Here is a 16,056-nt window from a genome sequence, read left to right as displayed (position 1 = left end):
TGTCAGGGTCAGAGGAGGAAAGAGAATAATTAAAGATTAGTTTCTCTGAAAATATTCATCTCTCTTTTCCAACTTTACCATTGCTACAAGTCACGTGTACATTCGGGCTTCCATTTGAATGATTTTTCAGTCAGTGAAGAGAAAAGACAATGTTTTCTGCTGTATAAATAGCTCTGATATCAAATTAAAATCTCTCAGACAGGTGTCATTATGCAGGAAGACTTTCAGGGTAGGTGAAGCAAAGAGTTCCTCTTTATATTATAATTTTCTAGCTTGTGGAACAACCTGTGCCTGACACCTTGATTTGTTGAGCTTCACCACTTTCATTCTTCTTCTATTTTTTTTTAATACAGTTGACTAGAAGTTATTTGTGCTAAGGGACCATTCTTACTGCTTTTACTTTGTCATTTTACTCTTGCTGTTGTGATCAGATCCCAGTGACATGTACTACAACCACCTGCATGTTGAACTACCTGCAACCCAGGCATCATTCTTCCCACACACCAGAATAAACTACTTATGTTTCAACCTAGATGACATTTATTGCACATAGAAAATAACAGCAAAGCACAAAATAAATATGAGATAGTCAAAGCTATCTGTTAAGAACTGGGCTTCTTATGCTTTTAGGTGGCTTTGAAAATCATGACACCCATGAGACAGAGAACACTGTGACTTCCTCTGCCACAATATTCCTTTGAGCATAAATGCACAATATTTACTGGATGGAGCACACATACCCCAAGTGATCAATCCTCCCTTTGCTCCCACAGCTATGAACAGCAGGAGCTGCAACTCTGAAACATCCTAATCTTCATGTGAACTTGCCATGAAAGGATGATGGATCTAAACCACAGTCCCTGCACCCTTTGGGAATGTTTAATCTTAATTTAAACCAGTGACTCCTGGTTGGGATTGCTCACAAGGCACCTGAACCTTGAGTGCAAGTGGCACCAGGGAGTGTCAGGATTTGGCAGAGCTGAGCTGTTTGCAGTGTGGAGGGACACCAGGGAGCAGCAGTGCAGCAGAGCTGGGTGCACATCCTGTGCTGCAGCTGCTGCTGCTGGGGACCCTGACATGTTCTCTGTGATGGGGCTGACAGTGGGGCTGAGGTCAGGAATCCTCCTCAGGGTGAAGAGCAGGGCTTGCTGATATCAGGGCCTTTCAGCCGTGCTGCTGTGCCTCGGGGCTCTGTGTGCACAAATGTGCTGGGACACAAGTTTTGGTAAAACACCAGCACACAAACAGCAGGCTACACATCACTGGGTGATTTTAGGGTAGGGAATTAGTCACCTGAAATGTTTTCAGTTCAGCAACCTGATTTTTAGCAATTAATTTGGAAAATGCCAGATGGGGATTTATTTAACCTAATTTTAGATATCCATCAGAGCAATGCAAGTCATGAATCAATTCAGGCTCCCAATAGGCACGAGAGAGAGGGACAGACATGACTACATCTTACAGCATGGAGCGTCCTGCAGGCTGCCTAAAATGAGAGGATATGAATTCCTGTTTTCATACACACATAATATATTGAAATATTTTAAAGAGTGAACCCCAAGGAAAGCCTGAATTGCACCATAATTGGAAAGGAGCATGAATGCATTGGCTATGCACTTTCAGTCACCCTTCAAAAATGGGAGCCTTGAGTCTCAAGCAGCCTCCCAGTACTTACTCTGACCTGTGAGGTGATGAAGGCAGTATTAAGCTCTGTGCAGACAAGGCTTTGCATTTCTGGAGAGCTGTAAATTAGTTCTGAACCCATTGCCATGCTGACACCTGTTCTGTGTGTTGCTATCTCATTATTTGTTTAATTTCATAGTGTCAGGCCTACGCTCGGTGCTGCATATTCTCGACTCAAAACATTAGTCTCTAATTGAAAAACCATTACTGCATATAAAGTTACAATAATCACAGAAGCTTTAATTAGTTGAGTAAATGAATAGCAAGTAATCGAACTTACCCAACAGACTCTTCCCTCTACTTAGCTTTTGAATTCTATTCATTTCATTCTGGCAAGGAAGACCTAAAATATAACGTATAAGAATCAGTTTCCAGATGGTATGGGACAGACTCTGTAATGACTGGCTTCACTGCTGACATGAAATGTAGGCTACTGTACACCTGGGACTGAGAGAAGCCCATATGCTGGTACTGCACTGCAAAACAAATTTATGTCATTAGCTCCACTAATTAAAAAAAAAAAAATGGCTACACACTGTAGTTGAGAGTAGTGTTTGGGGGCCATTTTAATTGTTAAACCATTCTACCTCTCTTTTCACCAAACTGACATCATGCCAACTCTCTGATTTACAACTTGCTAATTGGCTAATTCCTGTGTTAATAAAGAGTAAATTCTTGAGCTTTCTGTCAGCAATGGAGTCTATTTCTAGACTGTGTGCACTGACACTTACTACTTTGTTTGTTTTAATGATCAGGGGATGTCAACGTAGCTCATCTGTGACATTAAACGCGGTTCCACAACGCCCTTCGCACCGGTGTGGGCAAAAGGGCGTTTTAACACGCCTGCCTGCCAATGACCAACCTCTGCAGGCAGGCCCTGAACCCCAGGGAGAGGCACAGAGCTCCTGTTGGCCTGCAAAGGGCCCAGCTCACCCCCTGGCTTCTGGAAGCAGTAGCACCACTCGTTGTTGGAGAGCTTCCCGTCCTTGAAGGAGTCGCAGGAGTTGAAGAGCGGCTTGACGCACGGCTCGTACTTGTCCAGGTAGATGGCACTGATCTCCGAGGGATCCAGCAGCAGGTCGTAGTTCATGTCAAGCTTGTTGAACATCCAGCCCAAGGAGTCCTTACAGATTGGTAGGATGCTGGTGTCAAATCCTGTAAGAAGACAGGCAAACATTCCCCAACTGACCCCCGGCATGCCCCCGGCACAGAATCTGCTGCTAAGGTGAAGCCTTGCCAACTTATCTTTTTTTTTGGCTGGACTCTGAACACTGAGCTGATTTGCCCAAAGCAGAACAAAATCCTGACTGAACTGATTATGTAAAGCTTAAAGCCCAAGAACAGCTACAAGCTAGAACACTACTCACACTCTGTGGGAGCTGTGGGGTGGAGAGGACTGAGATTCAGAACTGGTTTCTGGAATTCATAGTTATTTCTACTGAAAAAATTCTTGCTTGCTTTTTTTTTTTTTTTTTCAGTCCTCAGTCCAAGTGGGTTGGCCTGGTTCCAGGAAACTGAAATGTGATGAGAAAAGGCTGCATCCACCATATTTTCAAACTAGACTAAATCTGAATGCAATTTAAATCCTGTTTCCCAGACTCATTTCTAGTTGCCTGATCAAATTCTTTCCTGTTGTGCTCTCACCTTCTACCTCTCATGCTTGCTTTTCACTCTTCAAAGGCCTGTCTGTGTGGTTTGTGACAACAAACTGCTTTGATCTGGACTGTGGGCTGTCTGGGAGAGGCACGGGGAGACAAGAGGTGAAGTGTCCCTGTTCCTTACACCACTCTGAGAGAGGGCACTGCTTCAGCTGGAGCTGCCCAGAGCTGCCTGTGCTCTTGTGTGCTGTACCAGCCCCAGTCCTTCCTGCAGCCTCCAGGACTCTGCAGCAATACAGGATTCTGCTTTTCCAGCACTTTGGCAACCATCACCATCATTCATTTTAATAGCCCAGATTCTTCAAAGGCTGCTGCAGCAGCAGTGGTTATCACAGAGAACTCAAGCCATGCATATAGATCCCCACTGTGTATATGAGATACATGTTCCAGTACCCTGCAGTCTCCAGAAAAACAGTGGCATGGGGCACTATAAATCCACACTGTCATGGTGTTTTTTAAATGCTTAGACTAAATTCCAAGTTATCTACAATGTAAGGAAGTATATTTCTAATGCAGAGATAATAGATTGATAACAAGGGTATTGGTTTCAACCAGGGCTCAGGAACAGGAATCCACTGGCTGGGGATTTGCAGGGACAGAGGCTCTGATATCTCGGGCTCCTGGTGCTCACATTGCTCTAGGTGTGAGCAATAAGCTGCCTGTGCACTGCCTACTCTGCTTTGGGTCATGCAGAGAAGCCTGATGAGCTTTTTCCTCTGGCTGCAACTTTCACTGAAAGTGGTTGAGCTTAGCTTTATTTGCTGTGTGTGTCCTTTCCTTTGCTGTATGATGCTGCTCTGTTGAAGTGAAAGCTGAGATGTTGCTGGAATCATGCTGACAGTTTGTCCAAGCTCTGCACTCTACCTGCTATTTTAGGCATTAATCCAAAGGAGAGCAAGGCTTTTTGCTGGAAGCTGTGTTTTTTGCATGCAGCTGTGGCTGAAGGTTGTCAGTGACACAGAGGGACAATCAGAAGGGTTAACTAATGGGCAGGTTTGTGTCATTCATGAAACATGTTTCTCCAAGGAAGGAAGAAGGTAAAGCCATTTCCTCAGGGCTAGAGGCACCTCAGGCAGGGAAGAGAGAAATCATGCTGAACATTTCATCACATTTTTATGCTGTTATCTCCCATAACATTATCTAATCATGTTTGAGCACAGTGAAAAAGAACAAGGCTCTGTGAATAGATGTAAGGGGGAGCTGCTTGCCTTGCTGAGGAAATTAGAAATATTGACTTCAATTATTTAAGTCATCTGAAGAAGGCAAGCAGGATTTGGTCACTGTGCAATTTTTGTCAAGTGAAAAGATTTAAGATTCCTCACCTTTGCCTTTGTAGAACAACAGGAGCAGGGCACACAGCCCTGCTCTGTGCAGGTGTGTGGTGCTAGATTCCCAACCCCAGAGCAGGTTAAAAGTAGTCAAACAGGCAGAAGTGGATCATTCAACTGCATGGTGGAGCTGGGATCAGCTCCAGCTATCCCAGTTCAACAATTTCAAGAGAAAAAGAGTTAGTTTCCAGTGTCTGCTCCTTTTCTGCACAGATGCTGTCTCTGGCAATGGACTTTACACACTGTGGTGGCACTTTCTGCTGCAAAAGATGAGTAACTGCAAGGTGTTGTATGATCAGCGGAATATGGTGTGTGTTGCTCAGCCCTGATGGGTCTCTAAAGGTCATCTCTTAACTGGAAGGGACCAAGACAGGGAGGAGAAGATCCTGGAATTAACTTGCCCTTGAAAGTGCCTGCAGATGATTTCTGAGTCTTGTTTTCCTCCCTGCTGGGAAATCTCCACCTGTGTGTGCCATGGGGATGCACCACCAGCCTGCCCTCAGCACGGATCTGAGGGAGCAAATCACAGCAGAGACTGCTGAGATGACAGAGCTGCTCTGTGGCACACCATCCGGGCCTGGTGGGAGCTACAGCTGGGAAAGGTCACTGAGAAAACACTTAATTACATTAGTTGAAGAGGTTCTGATTATAATTTTATAAACAAGGGAGCTTTCACTGTTGTGATCAGAGTTCCTGATAAGATTTATTGAGAGGCTGGTTTACTAAACAGTGCTGGATTATCAGACAATGTGATCTGTAAGTCCTGAAATAATCAAGTGGTAGGTGTGACAGAAAGTCCTGAGCTAGATGGTTATTAGCAGTGGAAAGTTAATTCTTTAATTGTCCCCTAATATGTCACTGAAGGTAAATAGTAGCTCCACTTCATATTGTCTCCTGGTAAAATAAATTACGTTTTGCAATGTTGCATCTGCAGCCCAAATCCAACAATCCTGGATCCTCTCAGCACCCAGCACCAGGAGTGAAAGCCAAATGTGCCCTAAGTGTGCAGCACAGGCTCTGACTCATGGCATAAACCAGGGCAGCTGATGGAAAATTGCTTTTGGAGCTCACTTACCTGTACTGGGAGGTCACTGCTCCCACCAGCCTGGTGAGGCCAAGTGATACTGAATGAATTAACTTCTGAACCACTGTAATTCTGTAAAGAACTCAGTGCTTGCTTAACAGACTGGATTTCCAGCACAAGAGACCCAGAATAAGCAATCTCAGTGAGAACTTTTCTGCATCTTTCTGTTCATCAGCACAGTGCTGAGTGCCTTTGGTGAGAAGCGGAGAATGGTGCAGGCTCCACACCCCTCTTGGCTCCTTGGCAGAGGCTGCCAACACAGATGCCAAAATGTCAGCTGAGGTGGTGGCTGCTCTCATTTGGACACCTGCTCACAAGGACCTGGACTGAGCCCAGGGTGTTCCTCTTTCCAACTGACAGCTGTTCAGCATCCTGACAACTTCCATTCACTACAGGGCTGGAAGGAAATCAAGCTGGTGACCTACATGTAGAAGTCTCTCATCCCATTAATACATAAAACACTCCACCTCCTCTGAATTAAAATGGAATTAAATTTAAAAAAGTCTTTAGGAGAAAATCCTTATTAAAAATAAACACACCTTCTGGCATGAAAAAATTATTTTCTCCCTTCAAGAGTTGACTTACATGAGCCATTTTTATTTTCTTAAAGTATACTACAATTAAATTAACAGGGGTATAATTAACCTAATTTCCCCCATCGCTTAAAATAAAAAAAGGAGGAGAAGAACTGTTCCCCAGAAAAAATCCTTTAATTGCCTAGATCTCTAGTAAAAGAAAAACAACACCCACTCCAACCAAGGAGACTCTCTGGATACAATACAGGGATGTTATGAATTATCAACAGGCTTGGGAGCAATTTGAATCTGATCTTTCTACCTAATTAGTTTTATTATTTCCCTATGTCAAAGCATGTCCCTGAGTTTCTTACATCATTTACTGAGGAGATTTTAATTGCACAAAGCCTTCAGAAGACAAGGTACCTTGCCCACAGTGCTTTGCTGGGATCAGAGATCTCAGGGAAGGAAGGTTTGAAATCTAAACACAACTCATCCTCATCCTTTTACTTTCAAGAGAGTTACAAAGAAAACAAAAAGCTTTTTTTCTTCACCTGAGGGTGAACATAATACACTCAAAATGCTTATTTACACTCACACTAACATCTTGAAAAGTGAATGCAGCATAGAGAACTCTCTGCTGAGGAGCCTTCTCCAGGCAGCCGATGTGTCCGAGGCATCGCAGTCATGGCATCCCACCATGAGCTCCTTTACTGCCAGGGGGGCACATCCAAAAAGGATTACTTTGAGGATGTTCATGCCTTTCCAAACTCTGCAGGCACAACCAAACCAGTTCAGTTTAATGAAGTGATGTGTGTGGTGAGGAGGGTAACACATGCAGAGCCAGAAGAAGGGCAGTGTGCACATCAGAGCATTTCCAGGGCTGTGTGTGTGCTGTTTGCCAGGATTCACACACATTCTTCTCTACAACTTGGGTATATGTGAACTTTGCTTTGAATTCTGAGCCCTGTTTAAGGTGTCTTTCATTTTTACAAATGTTTGAAGTTGGAGGGAGCCAAATACTGCTGTCCTCACCCTGTGAGTATTTTCAGCACCACCAGAGAGAATGTGAGCTGCAGAATTGGCACATGCAGATTAATTCATGAATACTGTTGCAAAACCTCAGAAAGAAAAAACAAGCCCAAGTTTTGTGGAATTCAAAAATGGCTTAGGCATCTAAATTCATAAAGTTTCTTTCTTTCTTTTTTTTTTTTTTTAACTGATTTAGAAGAAAATAAGGGAATGTGCCAAACTAAGCCAACAGTCTAAAAATGAACATTGTTGAGACCAAGTGTTTAAGATCATCAGGCAGCCTTTCAAATAAAAGCTGCCAGGAATCAAACTAAACTAAAAAGAGATAACAGCTCCTCTGTGAATCAGAACAAACACTGCAGAATTACCAGGAATGTTTTTCTCACTGAAATTACTTAAGCAAAAGAAAAAAAAAAACTACCAAAAAACCAAAAAAAATACTCAACACCTTTAGGATTGTATTTGGTCTTTGGCCTCTGGCAAGGTCATCATGAGGCTGTCAAATATCATCTGCATGAAAACATCCTTTCGACAATCTGATAAAATGAGATTTCCTGTGATTCTGGGTCTAAAGGACTTCAAACAAAGTTTAAAGCCTCTAAGGCTTTCAGTCATGGGGTTTGAAATGAATTCACATCTGGGAGCCATGATTAGCTGTACATCCAGTTGCTTTTTGCACTGTGGGTCGGATCCTCTGCATGAGAATATCTTTTTTTGGAGCACTGTTTCAGAAATAAGTAGGACATGTGGTTTTAAAGATACTGACTTTGTTGTAAATACTATGCAAAATAAGGGACACATGAAAAAAGATAATTTACACACAACATGAGTTATTTCACCACAGAGTCTTAAGATCTGTGGTGAAATGATTGGGTTTGACCATAGTTTGAGCAATATAGCCTGTGGTATATTGTGTCTTTAGGAAGAGGCAATCTGCTGCTACCCCAGCTCAGATGTAGCACAAAAGAGAGGGGCTGTGGGGACTTGAACCGACAGAAAATGTCACCCTGGTGTGCTGAGTCTGCTCTAGTGCCCCTGGAGCTTCTGTGGTGTCACTCAGGTGAAAAGAGCCATAAAAATAGCAGCTGACTGGACCCTTCAAATTCTGGCTTTGGACCCTGGCTTCAGACAGCTCATCCCAGAGAACCAGTGAAGTGACAGTGAGGCACACACCTAGATAAAACTTGTGCATCCTACTCTGCAGCCCCAGGGCCCACATGTTTTGGGACATACTGTTTAAAAGAATTAATGAATCCTTACAGAAAGTGAAGTTGCATCTGCTCTCTGATGAGCATGACCTCTTTTAACGCTGTTATCTGAATCTTCCCCTCCCTGGTGGCTAAATGACATCAAAATCAGTCATGTTGGCTTAACCCACAGAGAGTAAATGTCCTCTAGACTGTTCATTTTCTTCCTTTCTTAAAAAAAAAAAAGCATCAAAGGAGGCAAAGATGGTGTTATTAAACACATAGGACACAATGGGCTCCAGCTTTCTCAACCATTTAACTCTTCTAGCTCCTTGGTTCAGATGTGGATTTTTAAATTATTCTTTCCCTTACATAAACTGTTAGCAGGAAATTTTAAAGTAAAATCTGAGTTTTTTCCAGCATTGGCATAACATTCCCTATGCTTGCATGCCATATTTTCATTTTATGCCACTGACATTGTGTCAGAAAATGCTTGGCCATAAAACTGGTGGCTAAGCAGAGACCAGAGTCCAACCCCAAGAATGGTTTGCATGCAGCCACGTTAAATTGGAGGGTGATGCAATTTAACTGTACAGACACAAACTACACCATATTAATTAACCCCAGCGCTGAGAAAAGCCCCTGAGCAGTTTCAGTGACTCCTACAGGGGTGGTCTCCATGGCCTTCAGACAGTTATTTGCCTGATTAACTTGTGAAGGTCTCTCTGTCTCTGCCAGTTTTTAGAGCAGTTTGGGCCAGAGGGAGGACAGAAGGACTGCAGCTCCTTCAGAAATCAGCATTTCTTTGCAGGCTCAGGTCCCAGGTATCTGCTTATTCTCTGGCACCTGCCTGCCAGGATGCTGCAGCCCCAACAGCCGTGCTCAGTGCAGTTCTCCCAGGCTGGGAAGCTCCCACCACACCCCGTGGTCAATGGGAAGGGTTTTCTTACTGCCTTGTGCTGTCTCCGAGCTGGTGGGTTTGATGACACGATTGGCATCCTCGTGCAGGGCACCGAACCAGTCCTTGAGCCTCGAGGCCAGGCTCCTCAGCTCTTTGTCTGTGCAAGCTAGGAAAGAACAGAGCACCAGACTGAGTCAGGAGCACCAGGGAAAAACCTCTCCCCCAGAGAGTCCATTAGAAAAATTGTGTTTGTGGTTGTAATGTTCTCCTCATTAAGAGCTCTGAAGGAAAAAGAGAAGGTCAGGGAAAAGGATGGAAGATAAAAAGAAAATGTAAGTAATTATGAATTATAAGCTGTACTCAAGTACTTCCTTGGAAGCTGACACGACTGGTGATGGAAGGAGTGCCAGGCAGAGCTCCCCGCTGGTTGGCAATTAGAGCTGTGTGACTATTTAACTTAAATGTTTGCACCTTTTAGCATTTCACAGGAAAATATCACTCAGATAGGGAAGAGGGACATCCTTGCCTAGACACGCTGCTCAAAACAGATGCTAAGAATCATTTATAACTACATTTGGCTTAGTATAAGGCTATTATCACCATAATAGAAAATATGTTCTTACTTATATACGGAAAAAATTGTTATGTTGCTCTAGTTCTACTGCAAGTGAGACTCTACGACCTCTGAAGGTTGTCAATTACATTTTGTTATCTAGGTAAAACATCTATTCTCTTACAAATTTTACTGAGAAGTATCTAATTTTCCCAAAAATTTCTGCCAAGAGATTAATGTCCAGGTGAAGCAAATATTTTTAAGGAAGAAAGCTGCATTGGCCACAAGTTTCTGTCAAAAAAAATAATTCTTATTTCTGTATCATGTTTAGTGCTTAAAATTCACATGCTCAGGCAATTTTATTATTCCTGCTGCACACTCATTCTACATTTTAAATGACATTTCTTGAAATACAGAGGAAGATTTTATGCCACAGAGGCAGACATCCTTCACAGTCACAATAAGTCTTCTCCATCTCACTGCACATTATAATATTCCTCCTTCCACCTTACTGAAGAACAATTGAGTGCCACAGCTCTCCCAAGTTAAACTCACTGCTCCAATGACAAGGAACTTGCTGATGTGTCACGGCTCTTCTGAGGATTTGTTCTCACACTTTAGTTTGGGACAAGAATAACTTTGAAATTAAAAATAGAAATTACAGCGTTTTCTAAATTTGAGGTGGGAGAAAAAGAAAGATTTTGTATTTTTTTTTTCCTGTAAAACTGAAAGAGTTTGATAAATTTTCCTATAAAAATATGAAGATCACTATCCCTCTAAAGCTGAGTTCATGTAAGGAAAAATCAGGTCTTAAACAAAACATTCCATCCATGGACAAGAAATGGAAGACAATACAATACTAATTTTAAAGTGCCTTACCTTGCTGAAAAAGCTTACCACTTTATTTTCTCACTTGAATTAACATTACATTCTACTCATGGTAAACTATCTTATCTTTCCAAGCTGGGTAACAAAAAAAGAGCATTCATTTGTCCAATAAATGAGTAATATCATTTTACTGTGCAAACCTGATACTTATTAAATAATCATTGTGGCAAATGTCACCTCTAGGAGGCCAAGGCTGGAAGTCTGGACTACAAATATTCATTCCTGTGCCTTCCACCCCTCACTGTGCCTTTGGGACAGCTACACTGAGCTCCACAGACAGTCAAGGACCAGGAAAAAGAAGTAATAATAAAGAAAATACCTTCTAGAGCCATTTTCCTGATTCAGATTTGTGTACTTCCAAACACAAAGCCAACCCCAGACACCACAGCAACCCGAGGTAAGCCAAATGCTTTGAGGAACACTAAATTTGCTCCCAGACTCATCCTGTATGGAGGGCAGGAACAAGGAGCACTCTCAGCTCCCCTCCAGCCTCAGCAGCCTGCAGGATGCACTCCCCGGGGCCAAATAAAGTCTCTAAAATAAATCTCACAAAGTGGTCATTTGGTGTAAACTGCATTGACTGGGGTAATTGGAATCCATGCTTTTAAATTGCAATACAAACCAGGATTGAATGCACAGCATAGGTGGGACAGAAGTAATTAATTAATGGTAAACAGAAGTAATTCATGGTAAATCAGACTTGAAACAACTCCTTTCTATAACTGAGCCAATCAAACATGTCAGAGTCTGTAAAATGCCATTTGCAGTGAAGCTGTTACAGATTTTCCATGTCTGTAACTTCAGCCATGTGGAGAAAAAGCTTTTTTGGAGGGCAATGTTTGAGAGTGGACCCTGGGTGAATTTACTGCTCTTGTTTTTGCTGACCACAAACCCGGCAGATTTCCTTTGGAATTTGATCTGAGGCATGATTGACAGTAAGCCCAGAACTGGAGTTTTCTGGGTAGTTTTTCTGTGAATAACTGAGTTATTCCTTAAGTATGCTGCTTAAGGATGATTCCACAGTGAGTATGATGTTGAGGTTCTCTCTGGACTGCAGTCTTCCTTCACTAGAATAAATGCTGTTTCATGAGTCAAACAGGAGCCAACTTTGCTATTAATATGGAGTGAATAATAAATTTCTGGAGAAGACTTCAAAAATTTAATGCAAAGTTCAGTTAAGTTTCTATTCAACTATTTAATGCCCTCAATCTTACTTTCTCTTGCACTTTAAAATAGAGGAAGTATCCTTTTATTTTACATTTCTTGTATTAAATTTTATTTTAATGCTACCCTGCCTGGTTAAAAATATCCTGCCTTTCTACCCAATGGAACTGCATTCCATTTTTATTTATTTCATCTGAACACTATCAGAGGCATATAATCATTCTGAATTTGTTTGGTTTGGGGCACATTTGGGACACTTCAAAATGGATTGACATTCAGAGGGCAGGAGTTTCATACAGACAAAGTCAGAGCTCTGGCATCCAGGAACCAGAGCACTTAAAGTTTTATTTCTGGTGGCAGAGCCCATTAGTTGTATATCAAACAATTAGAAAGTGTAGTTCTAGAGGAGCCCCTCATCTGAGATCCTTATATATAAATTTACATTAGTAGAAGTTATAAAGCATTTTTAAGAACCCTCTTCATGAAAAATGCAGTGCAAATGTACCTCTTCACTATTAATAGAAGTTTCAAGTCACATTTCTCAGATGAGGCGAGCAGGGCTGTAGGAGGAATGGATGTGATAATGGGTCTCTTGCTATTTGAAGATTTATAAGGAGAGAACACCGGGGTTGCAAACAATATGGATATTGACATGACTTGAAGCACTGATTTAAAAATCCAGGCTGAAGAGAATCATCAAGGGAGGAACCTCTCCACAGCCCCTCTCCTGCACCTGAAATCCATCCAGTCAACTGTCAGCAAGCATTTAAAGCTCTGGTGCTGTGGAACACGAGTGCCAGCATATGTAAATCGGCATTTTCACTGGTGTGTATCTTCTCCAAGATAAGAGACCCTGGCTTTAATTCATTTCCTACACCTTTTAAAGAGAGAACAGCCCACAGTTCTTTACCCTTGCTACTTTATTGTTGTCAACAAAGGTTCTGCTTTAGCAGCCCTCTGATATCAGACCCTCCTGTGACATTAATTCCTGGATCCTTCCCTGCTGGTGGCTTTGATGACCTGCTCACAGCCCGTGGCTCCCGAGAGCAGCAGGATGGGATGGCTGCTGCTCCAGCCAGGGGTGGAGAGGCAGGGTGGGCAGCATCCACCTCACCAACCTGAGCCCTGTCCCTGCCCCTGAGGTGGCAGTGGGACCTCGAGCAGGGGAGAATCTGTCCCTTCTCTGAGTCTCAGCAATGAGAATGTAGGGGGAGGTTGTGAGAGCTGCTGGACCCAACAACATCCTCAGATCTGCATCTGCTGATGTGACAAATTATCCTGCAGAAGTGATTTATTAACAAGCACCTAAAGTGCAGATTTATTCCCAAGGGTGAAGCGCTTGGTCCAGCAGTTATTTATTCCTCACAAACTGAAAGCACTCTTGCTAAATACCTATTTTCACCGAGCAGAAAGCATTAATCTGACCTAATGGAAAGCCATTAGCATGCTGTAAAGGCTCAGGCTTTTATGGGCCTGCTTTTGTTATGGACTTTTGCAGCTCTACAGATACTAATCTATATACATCGGTGGTGAAAATTAGCAGTATAATATTTAATTTCACTCTTTCAGATAGACTTGCAACAGTACTTAGTGATAGAAATCAACATTAAAACTGAACTTACCTGTAGATGTATAAGATTAAATCAATACTGAATCACATCCCATTTTTACTCCAGCTTAGCAAAAAAATATTGTAAAATCTCCATCCACTAACAAAATAAAAAACCCCAAGCCTCACAACTCCTACTGCAGTGAATACTAAACAAAACTTAATACCTAGGAAGCACATTCCTGCAGGACCCTATTAGTGTCTCACTTGCTGCTGGAATGTTCTGGCACTGTGTGGCAAACAAGAAGTCCATATTGCCCAGGAACAAGTTACAGTGATCTCTTACTCTATTTCCCAACAAGCAAAGTATGCAACCAGGTTCACAGAATGTGTACAAAAGGTTTTGTGTCATTTGACTTCCCTGTCACCTCTCTGGCATTTATCTGTTGCCTTCTCACTCCTACTGTCCTTATTCTAATAATTATTCTTACAAATAGTACCACATTCCTATCTATTACATGTGGAGAGACTGGTTCTTTGGGTTCATATTATTGTTATATAATACTAACTAGTCTCTTAGGGAGAGACTGAGGAGCCCTGATTGCCAAAGGGATGCACCCCGAGAGGTGGAACACCTTCAACTGTTTCTGTTCTGTAGAAGGAAAGAAAGTGCAAGTGCAGAGAAATAACAAAAAGAAAAAAAAAAGTTAGAGCTTTAAAAAAATGCATATTTAGTTACTGAGGTTAGTGTTCTTCTCATGCAAATTAAATTTTCAGCTCAGGGACATGCCACTGCTTTTTAATAACCTACTTAAGGATGCAAATGTGCTGCCATGGGCCAGAATCAATGGGTTGTGGTTGTGGTGACCAGCCACAAAACATAAATAAGAAACAGAAACCTTTGCAAGAGAGCCCATGGACTGAGATGCTTTTTATTCCCTGAGCAACAAGAGGTAGTGGATGTATTGTTGGAACCCAGCCCTGCCTGCTCCTGGCTCCCAAGCAGAAAGCAGCTCTGCTGGTAGCACATGTGAGCAGTAACAAATGCTCCAGTCATTTGTCCTGTGAGCCTGGAGGATAAGTCCATTTAGTTTTGATTAAAATGTGATGTAGCACAAACCTAAATGACATTGCCCAATAGTGATCTATTCCTCCAGTTAGAAGTAGGACAGGCATTATTTCAGCAAATCAGAAGGGAAAAAACCTCTCATATTTGTCTTTTTGAAGACTAACTCAACAAAATTACATGGTAAAACATATTTAAAAAACAATGTGGCAACACTTCTTAAAAAGGTTTGACATAAATGTACCTTAGCATGGAGGTTGACAGGACATCTTTTGTTTCCAGTACTAATTGTTATATTATCTTTGTATTTTCCATGCTTTGTGAAAAGAAAATGCAGCAATTTTAACCATGCTTTCTCTGACAAACATCATTACATTTTCTTGTACATAAGTCACCATCTTTTTTCACCCTGCTATAATTGTGTCCACATGTGTGTGGATTATTAAAACAGGCAGTTAAAAAAAATGTAGCATCCCTCTGGCTAAAGGGGTGGGTCTGCTCCCAGAAATGCAGAATAGTGCTCTAAACACTGCTGCTACAGGAGCTGGTTTGAAAGTAAACATCAAGATAAATTCAGGGCCGTGCTAACCTTCCACTTCCAATCTAACTCCACACAGATACATATAAACAAACACACATCTGTGTGACTTGTGGATGACTCCCAAGTGTTTTATATGTGATATTTTGGTGATGCAACTCTGGGGATAATTGCCTTCACAAATATTTCACTGTTCGTGGTTGGAAGGAGTAATGCTCTAATTTGCTCTTTTCATTGAGGCCTCAGGTAACTCCTTATAACAATAAAATATAAAGTATTATGCCAATAATTTTATGAAGTAGAAAGGAATGGATTGTTTGCTGTTACTACAAGGAAAGGTAGCGCATTCCAAACATGCCTTGCTGGCCCAATCAGTGAACAGCTCACATGTAAAATCACTCCTGTAGTCACCAACACCTCATGACAAAGCTCTACATGGATATATTTGTCTAGCTGCATTTTTGGTACTCACTGGCTACTCTTCCCCAGCGCTGACACCTCTCCTGATAACCACCTCTGATCCTTCTGTCACTTCTTTTGCCTTGTCTTACACATACAGCAGCAGACGCCAAGATCCTGCAGTTCAGACTTTGAGATGATTACAGGAGCAGCCGAGTTATTGGGAGATGAAATAGGCTTTGATCTGAAGCTTCTTTAAAATGGCACATTTAAAACACAAAGCTCAGCTAGAGCTGTGTGAACGAAGATTGAGAGCTGCAAAGCTCCCTCGCTAGTGCTGGAGGCAAAGTGTGCATCTGCTTTTCCAGTGCTTACTGCTACTTCCTTTTGTGCTCACATTAATTGTGAAAACCCTGGAAAGTTCATCTTTGCCAGGTGATTAAGAAGCCTGGAGTTTTATTTTAAATACATCCAAACTATAATGATGGTGGGGGACTGTCAGAGCCAAGCA

At 42.1% G+C, this 16,056-nt stretch overlaps 1 protein-coding gene across 1 annotated transcript in view; it reads right to left on the bottom strand.

Annotated features, from left to right (window-relative positions):
* The window catches only part of SPOCK1 (SPARC (osteonectin), cwcv and kazal like domains proteoglycan 1), a 269,075-nt gene that overhangs the window by 8,625 nt on the left and 244,394 nt on the right, over window positions 1-16,056 (bottom strand). The window contains exons 7-9 of the mRNA XM_063413334.1: window positions 9,438-9,554; window positions 2,617-2,838; window positions 1,964-2,026 (exon numbers count right to left, since the gene is read on the bottom strand). Coding sequence (XP_063269404.1) covers window positions 1,964-2,026; window positions 2,617-2,838; window positions 9,438-9,554 — 402 coding nt within the window. The remainder of the gene's footprint in view (window positions 1-1,963; window positions 2,027-2,616; window positions 2,839-9,437; window positions 9,555-16,056) is intronic.

This window comes from Prinia subflava, chromosome 16, assembly GCF_021018805.1.
Source record: "Prinia subflava isolate CZ2003 ecotype Zambia chromosome 16, Cam_Psub_1.2, whole genome shotgun sequence".
Classification (NCBI taxonomy): Eukaryota; Metazoa; Chordata; class Aves; order Passeriformes; family Cisticolidae; genus Prinia; species Prinia subflava.
The sequence above is the reverse complement of the archived record's forward strand: the minus strand, read 5'-3'. Positions and strand labels throughout refer to the sequence as shown.